This window comes from Temnothorax curvispinosus, unplaced genomic scaffold, assembly GCF_003070985.1.
Source record: "Temnothorax curvispinosus isolate PA1 unplaced genomic scaffold, ASM307098v1 QBEX01018070.1, whole genome shotgun sequence".
In the NCBI taxonomy this organism is placed as follows: Eukaryota; Metazoa; Arthropoda; class Insecta; order Hymenoptera; family Formicidae; genus Temnothorax; species Temnothorax curvispinosus.
In genome coordinates this window covers 1-9,364 of record NW_020227850.1, presented here as the reverse complement: position 1 = coordinate 9,364, position 9,364 = coordinate 1, and the positions used below count along the sequence as shown (strand labels likewise).

At 36.3% G+C, this 9,364-nt stretch overlaps 1 protein-coding gene across 4 annotated transcripts; it reads left to right on the top strand.

Annotated features, from left to right (window-relative positions):
• Positions 1-1,092: 1,092 nt before the first annotated feature.
• Positions 1,093-4,674, top strand: LOC112468097 (myb-like protein AA). 4 transcript variants are annotated; one of them, XM_025037137.1, is made up of 7 exons: positions 1,093-1,316; positions 1,551-1,798; positions 1,903-2,049; positions 2,526-2,760; positions 2,920-3,025; positions 3,159-3,314; positions 3,408-4,674. In XM_025037137.1, the coding sequence occupies exons 4-7, from the start codon at positions 2,526-2,528 to the stop codon at positions 3,415-3,417; spliced, it is 507 nt and encodes a 168-aa protein (XP_024892905.1). In that variant the 5' UTR covers positions 1,093-1,316; positions 1,551-1,798; positions 1,903-2,049; the 3' UTR covers positions 3,418-4,674. The 4 variants fall into 4 exon arrangements, with proteins under 4 accessions (XP_024892905.1, XP_024892906.1, XP_024892903.1 ...); XM_025037138.1 differs by having other exon boundaries at positions 1,881-2,049; positions 3,162-3,314; XM_025037135.1 differs by having other exon boundaries at positions 1,881-2,049.
• The last annotated feature ends 4,690 nt before the right edge of the window (positions 4,675-9,364 follow it).

Below are 9,364 nucleotides of genomic sequence, written 5' to 3'. Positions count from 1 at the left end.
ATGCGAGATACTTGTATTTCCTGTGTCACCGCGTTCCATCGAAAAACGATTATTTTCTACAAATTATTAGCTTATTGTCAGTTAATAGCTGAGCATGCTCAATTCCCGCAATTAATAACCGTTTACTATCAATTTGTATCAAAGCCAATATTTTATTCAATTTATTTATTCTCATTTTATTTCAGATTTGATAGGCGATGTAAATGAAAAAGTATTGTTTTATCGCGATATTTGTACGGGCGATAAATAAAGGTTTTAATACAGCTGTTAGATTCGAATGTATTTTGCATCTAACTTTTTTTAATAGTTTAAAGCTAGATATTTTAACAAATTTATTTAATACATTAAACAAATACTTCTTGTGTTGAGATTGAATACACGATGTCTTTCCCAACATGATGTCGTTAAATTCTATAAACACAAATCAAGCTTGAATAAAACAAAAGTATCTTTATCTAGAACGGTAGTCGAAAGTTTATCGCGAATATAAAAGGACGTATTTGATGAAGCGTTGACTGACAACGGTTCTTTATGACACTTGACGAGAGACAATAAAATTTAATGACTGGCTAGTGGTTGTCGTAAAAGTGAAAAATCACACTAGATTATTAACTGTTTATACCTACTCTTGGCGATTTTTATAGCGATAATATTAGATTTTCTTAAGTTGCTGTCATCGATAGTAACTAGATATGATTTAAAATTTGAACTGTCGATAAATAATTTTTGCTATTTAAGTATGCTATTTAATTTTTGCTATTTGCTATTAAGTAAAGTAATTTGATCAATTTTTTCATATACTTATTGCAACAAAAGTCATGGAAAATCTCAGAAAATGCACCGTTATAAATTTGAGTAATTAAAAAAATACAATCAGTTATTTTGACTGGTTTAGTAGTTCTAATGTTTATAATAATTTTAATATCTACAATATCAGCCACGTGAATATGTTTATGAAGACACTGCATTATTTCTGCAATGGATTTTGTTACTTTAAGTTAACTTTATTCAACGATATAAAGGCACAATCATTTGTGAAAAAAAAAATATATATAAAATATTTAACGATTTGTACATGTGCATCTTGTTAATTACTATATTATTGCAGATTTGGGTGAGTGCGAGAGAGAATCGGTAATTATCGAACAATCTCAGTCCCGGCGATCGTAGGCGCAATTGTCGTCGTCACAGACGTAGGCAATCTCCTCAACAGTCTGTCGATGGAGGTGGCGTCATGCCTACCAAGTATTTACAGAAATGTGATGAAAGACCAAACGCTTCCAGCACACAGACAGCGCGGACAGTAATACGATTCGGTTAGTTAAATTGTATTAGTCAATTACATTTTTATAAATATCTAATAAATCTAACTTAAATATTTAAGTGACTTTTTTAATTAATTGCTTACGAAATCGTTGATACGTAAGGAATTGTATACGTACGTTATATATAATATAATGTACTAGATTTTTCAGTATCTAGATTAACAAATTATTCATATTTTAGCCTTTGCGTATTACGAGAATAATAAAACGCGTCTTGCGTCGTAGTCTTCTTTTATCGTAGAGAACATCTTGAGGCTCCGAGAAACTTCACGAAAAGAAGCGAGAGATCGAGAGTAGTTTCGAAGCCAAGATTCAACTGACAGGTCTCACACGACGCGATACAAAAACGATGCGGACGGTGTTGTTGTTGATACGCAACGGCAAAACGTCCGTGGTCCGTACAACGACTGTTACGCGTGAACGGTACCGGCTGTACTACGAAAGGGTGGGATATCGCGGCGAGAACCCGAATGGTACGTCGACAGACTCCCGCGAACGTTGTATATACATTTGATATGTAAAAAGCTCTTGGAGACGTAAATCGTTAGTATACAGTTATAGGACGTATTACGTACAGTTGGCGTGGTACACCTGTGTGCGCGTTGCGGTGTAAGCTCTGCAAACACTCAAACCCAGCTCTCGTGCTCTACGGTTTCATCGATTTTCCCGCCAAGATCTGGCGTGACCTTGCTTATCATGGTATAAGGATCTTTATACGCTCATTGTAAGTACAAATGTTAAACATATTTTCAAATCTTTGATGTAAATTATTCATTTGCATCGATACGCGTGAGATCGTGCGGTTCGTCCTGCTTGACTTGCCGTATCTTGGTCCGTTCACATTTCACTTTAACCTCTGTCGCAAACGAGTCTTGGTGAAGAAATAAATTAATTCAATAATTATTTCAATCAGATTCTATTATACATAATGTGTATAAAGCAGAAATTTTTATCTCTATATATTCAGTTCCTTGGCCAAAAATTGGGCATCCAAGTATCGCGTATTCATCGGTCGTGTGTTTTATTTTTTTTTTCATCTTACCAATACATTTATTCTTTTTGCGTTGCAATAAATCAGACGAGTCAGATTCTCGGATAACTGGAAAAAGGAAAAAAAAGTATTTCATCACTTTTTTCTCAACATGTGTTTGCGAAGCGATCAAACTGGAAAATTAATCTTATAAAATTGGTTTTTTACAGATGGAGCAGGAGCAGCATCAGCAGGAGCAGGAGCAGGAGCAGCAGCAGCAGGAGCAGGAGCAAGAGCAGGAGCAGGATCAACAACGAGAAAATTCAATCTCAAATCGAAAAAGCCCAAGCTCAATACGCAGTGAAGAGATTTGCCCTTGGTGTGGCATAGAATTGAGCGAATATAGCGACAGTGATAGTACGAGAATGATCGGTGCTAAGAGATGCTCTTCGTGCCATGACCAAGGTAAGAACAGCAGCATGTTTGGAGCATCGAGGATTGTGCGACGTTACACGCTTCGTTGCATACGTACGGATATACATATACACGCTAGAATATAAACTTTATCGGTAAGCGCACATATTGTGTGATTTGAAATAATTTAAAAAAATTTTTTTTACACAGAAATGCAAGCAGAAATGCTGAGTATTAGCAGCGCGTCAACGTTGACGTATTATGATGAGGATTTTCTATCGTCGGACTCGAGGACAAAGGACAATGATGATGATGCGTGAGTATTTAACGACGTACACGCTCGCACTTTTGTGTGTGTAGGCACGCATATATATATGTTTACGCGCAAAGATGTTTTGCATGTGCGTGTATAGATGCATGAATAATTAATTTGTGGTATATTTTCACAGAAGTCCAGACAAAGATGCAGATGCGGAGCGGCCGATCCGTTCAATATCCGTCTCTTCCCAACCAGAGACCGTCATCGATATGTCGTCGTCACTGCCGTTGCCGTCTAATGAATTATCGGGGCCATGTTTTCCGGCGAAACGTCGTTGTCGTCGTCGGTAAGTGAGATCAATTCCAAAGATTATGATATTTGATATCGTTTTAGGGTTTTTTTTTTCCAAATATGTACGTTGCCTACAATTTAATTTCAGGACTGAATAAATACATCTATTTTTGATTCCTTGATCGACACAAGTACGCGAGGAAGGCTGAAAAACCGCGATTAAAAAGACAGCTTCGTTTTCACGAAAGATCACGGAAGAAAACCAAGAAGAAGAAGACATGGAGAGATGAGCGAGTGATTATTGTTTCAAGACAAATCATCTTTTGCATTTTTCATAAAGATATCGCGTAAAATTTAGACTAATTATTAATAGACTAGTTAATTTTGCAAACGTGATACATGTTTATCGCCGACGAGTTGCATTCATTATTTTGCGCAAGTACGCGCGTCACGATATATAACAATTTTTATTTGATATGTGCGGAACACCTCTGTTTTTCGTTTCCTTGTATTGAACAAATTTTACGTATTTGCGCAAACGTGCGTTCTAAAGGATTTATATATACGTATACATGTACGAATATTTCCAAAGGGAACGGAATATTTAAAACGCGAATCTTTATCAACGTTATATTTACAGTATTTTGAACGACGATTTATTTTGATATATATATGTATATTACTACTAGATACGTGTGGAAAGATTTGTAACGTTGTGTTGACGTTCAACGCACGCTTTCTTTCTCTCGTACAGATATATTCTTTATAACGTGCAGTGTACGACGGTTTTATACCGTTCGCCACGTTATCTCAAATTCTTGACGCTACGGTAAAAATGTGAAATGAAATGTATTTCAATAGAAGGAACACGCAACTAGTCTTGTATTTTGATTTCACAAATTTTTCGTCACTTGTACCGAATGACATAAAATTGATCAATTGAACAAGTAAATAAGACGTTATTTAACTTAAAAATATTAAGGTAGCTTTTTACAGAAAACTTTTTTTACGTTATGTTGTGACATACGAGGATCCACGGCAAGAGTATCATTTTTTTTCCAAATATTATGATATTCGATATCGTTTCATTTATTTTTTCAAACGCGTACGTTGCCTATAATTTAATTTAACGATTGTATAAATACACCTACAAAAATGTACAACACAAATGCGCAACACGTATAGCAATATATTATATTGCGCCATACCTTCTTGTGTTTGGATACGAGTGCCTCGGAAGAGTAAAAAATTTGTATATTTTCATAATTTTACATTACAAGCGTATGTGTGTTGTGCACAATAGAAATAAATTGACATAGATGATGATGTGTTTGTGTTGAAAATATTGTAGACACTCAAAACGTAGAGGAGAAAGAAAAAGAGAGAGAGAGAGAGAGAGAGAGAGAGAGAGAGAGAGAGAGAGAGAGAAAAAGAGAGAGCTACATCCCTTATAGAAATTTATACTGTGATTTTTTGGCTAGTGATTAATCATTTAAAAGCACTACTAAAAATACTATTAACAGTGCTTTTAATAGTGCTTGTGAGTGATTAATTACTTTGAAATATTTTACTTAATTCAGCACTACATACACATCTAGCTTTATTTTAAAATGTAAAATTTCAATGTTTCAAATATATTGTTACAATCATAAATTATTTCCTCAAGTTAATTTATCTTTCTTGTCCTTAAACACGCTACGTGATAGAAAACAGAAAGATTTCGTTTTTCAGAAAAAGTTTATTATAAAGTATAACTTAGTTAAGTACATATTCAACACTATATACGTGAACAATCTTTGTAATAACTACAGACGCGACTGAGACGTGCCAACGTAAAAAGAATTGTGAACACGTTTACGAGAGTACCCTGCAAATGGAAAAAGGCTCTTCAGGGCGATCCGCACGTGAGAGTGTTAGTAAAAGTTACGGGGTGCAAGGGGGCTTACATGCGTGAGCGCACGTGAACAGAAAGGCTTTTCTCCCCTGCACCCTCCCCCATGCATGTACTTTATAATTTCGTTTTACAACTTAGCATGTACTTTATGTTGTAAAGCGAGGTCCACGCTGCCTACCGACGGGGTGGGTGCGGGGGAGGGGAAGGGCCGAAGGCCCCCCCTCGCACCCCGTGTGTGTGTGTGTGTGTGTGCGCTTCCCACGCATAATTAAACTAATAAAACTCCCAGCGTGAGACCTAACTGCTTGAATTGAGATGCTTGGTTATTCTGCACGATTGATTCATTTAAAATTGGCGCAGTTTTACATGCACGTGCGACCACTGAGCATGCGCATGTGGCCGCAGGGCACGTTCAGTGTTGCTACATGTCGTCGGTATGACAGGAATCATAACTTGATTCCTGTCAACTTTAACGATTAATATCTCGCGTCGCGGGGCAGAGCGACACTTTTTTCTGCCAGATTCTTTCGTTTCGTGCAAAAACGCGTCGATTGAGCCTAAGTTCATCAAAATCGGAGGTGAGGGGTGTAAACTGAATAATTACCCAACAGAAGATGTTTTTTGCGTCTTATGATCACATCTGATCCATATATATATATCTAGTTTGCAAAAGTCTGCCACAAAAAGAATTAAAAACTATCACCAGTTGCCGTACAATTATTGATTCCACCATACATACAAGCTGCAGAAAAAAAACAAACGCAATGTCTAACAAACTCTGACATGTCTGATGAAAATTCAGATACTGACGAAGATGGGTGTGTGAAGTTCGCACCCCTACTTTTTGTAAAATTCGTAATTTATTGCATATCCCCGCAGGGTTCGCAATCTACTACCAATACTATCCTTCTCCTCTCACTTTAACCCTTTGGACCAACGGCTTAACGTCTATTTCCGAAAGACGGAGCCTAGTTTTCTCCACACAAAAGCCTATCTTGCACGGAGGGGCGCAGCTATCGGAAAAACATTCCATGCTTCATGGCTCTAGTGGACTCGAACCTGGTCCCTCAGATTACGAGTCTGGCGATCTACCACTAGACCACACTGCCGCCCTGCACCCCTACTTTAATATTTTTTAGTTCTGATTAGAGTACCAGCTTCTTTTCAAAGAGTATAAGAGTATTTTTATGTTTATAAAAAGAGATCCGGCGATTAACTCTTTGAAAAATGATATAAAGAAGAACGTCAGTAATCATTCCATGGTTAGCTGTCACAGAATGTCATATGGACACGACTTCGACTGGAATAAACCACTAATCTTACATAAGGAAAAACAGACTAAGAAGAGGGAAATAGCAGAAATGTTTTTTATAAAAAAAATTCAACGATAATATAAATTTACAAAGAGACACAGAGAAGCTCAACGCTCTCTACGAACGTATTATAGAAAAGACATAATTTCCCATTTCTTACTCTGTTCCCCCTTCTTGATCGCTTTGAGCGGTACTGTTTTGTTGTTATCCGTGTCCGCACATTAACAGTAACATCGCCGACTCGACAAGTTCTTTACGAACGATCGAATATGCCGTGTCAACGGTCTTCTATATATTTTAATTATCAACGAACAAATTATGTAAGCACTTTATTTTTATTAATTGTGAACTATATATGTTACATGTCGTAATACTTTTTATCATTAGTTTTTAGATGTGGCGTAGCAGGCATTGTGCCTAACTAATTAATAGTTTGTACTCGTAACGCTTGAAAAGGACCTAAACCCGAGGTCGAAACGTAGCGTGCTATTTAATAAAGTTGGCCAGTTGGGTTGAATAAAATACACCTAAGTGAATTCTTTTCACTTACTGGCGAGATAATTTTCTCTCTCAATTTGCTGTTTTCTTTGAAAAAGGCAATTAAAAAATGGAATGCTAACTTCACACCCAACTTTAAGACCGAATAGTTCTGAATAGCTCATCTGAAGCATTTTGGACGAATACTAGAGTTCCTAATAAAAGAAAATTTTTTTATTTTTTTTTAACAAAAAAAGTTTAATTTAAAGTCAAAATAGTTCTAAGTAGTTCATTTGATTCCCTTCGAAAAGTTCTAGAGTTCTTGATAAGTAAAAAACTGCAAAACCTTAGAATTGTTTTAAAAAATCATCATCAAAACGCAAATGACATTCACGGCAGACCTTCAAAATCGAATATCTTCTTAAAACTCCCATCAAAACGCCTGCAACTCTACCACTAACTAGTGACGATCCGGCCACTAATTAAGAATTCAAAGATATTCGAAGATGCAACGGATGAAATTCGACTAAGCCCTGTTTCACACGTATCCGACACTGGACTACCGGGTATCCGATCGCGAAGTATATGGATTAATATGGGAGCATTTACACGTTTGTCCGATAGCCGATTTGTGAAAACAAAGAAAATCGATCGGATACCCGGCATCGGTAGTCCGGTGCCGGATACCTACGTGTGAAATAAGTTTAAATCTTTCTGTCCGTAAACGGTACGAACACGGCACGGTTATGTCTAAATCGATCTTAAATCGGAGATATATTCACGGAAAGAGTTCGTTATACGAGTAATATTGATATAAATCTCGCAGCATCGATATGTACGCGTATAATCGATTAAAGGTGCGACGATAAGATTATCGTAAACAATATCAACGAATAAAATGCATAATTTAATGCATCGAGTACATTCATGGCGTATTAATAAGTTGAAGAAATTTACGTGCAATGTGCGTAACTTTCTTTCATTTAAAAAGTATAATTTTATGAAATCATAAGAAATTCTTTTTCTATACGGTTAATTCACTGCAAATCCAAGTGTGTTATTTTTACTAAGGCTCTTCTTACACATTTCTTGTCGTTTTGAATAAAGCCATTTAACACAGTTGAACATATTTTGGGAAGGGCGAGTAAGAATATGTTGAGTGCAGTACAATACAGTCTTTAATCTCCGATATGGTCGTTACATTCTAAGTCGTACCGCTCGCGATATATTCTAAGTCCCGCGATAGCTCGCTCACGCGGATACGTCTACCCTCTAACGAGTCGCCGAGTCGAATCGTCGTCTCTCCGTTCCCGGGCTCTCGCGATCGTTTTTCTCCTCTCCGGACTTCGTGTCCTTCGAGGAGACGCTCGTCACATTTCGGTCGATTTGTGTTATTGTTTGAGACATGCCTGTAACATTCTCGCTTACCGTTACCTGAGTTTATGTTTTCCCTATCTAACGTCTTTCCTTATTTTTCGACCTCGCTACTTATTTTCGATTCGAGCTATTGCGGCGGCCAAGTACATAGCGATATAATCGCCACAATATTAATATGATTAAACATGTTGATTTAAGGCTCCTGCTGGCTCGCGAGCCAACTCCGCGTTTTCGCACAAACAGCGTCACACTTGGCAAAAAATGACACGTCAAAGCTAATTTATCCTTGCGATTTACAGCGTTATTCTTCATTTTAATGCAGTGTCACATTTAAAATTATTGTGATAGTGTTAAAATACACCGAAGATATCCACTTTATCGTGATTTAATATGTGCAAGCAAATACTTATTTCAATTCGGCAGCTGTCAAACGGCTTGTTTTCGCTCTTGATTAGGCAACATTCACTTCGACAAATGTGGATTACTATATAAAACGGGATGTTTCGGTGTATTTTACAAATCTATTTTATCGTTTACACAGGTGGTATTTTATCAAAAAGCATTTTTATTTTAGTGTAAATCGCAAGAATTTTCATGATATGTTTTCATGACTTTCTCGCTTCTGACGTCATCAATCCAAGATGGCTACAGTGAGTGAACAGGAGCCTTAACACGCAACAAAACATGTAAAACAAGCTTCAGTCAAATCTGTCATTTTTAAACGTATATGGGTGTAGAAATAACACACTTAGACTTACAGTATCTGATAAAACGGCTTGCAATTACAATTAATTACAAAGTATTCTATACATATAGTCATTAGACTATATACTCTATTTAAATAAAAAGTGGTATAGTTACTATAATTGTCCCTACGCTATTAAATATCAAAAGATAAAATTTAAACCAATACCTTGAGTTAAATAACATTTTGTTCTTTTTAATTACCATGTGTCGAAATTTATTATTTTATAACACAAATGATGTTATTTTAACTCCATTGACTAGTCAAATTAATAATTAAATTAACATTGTTTTAGTTAA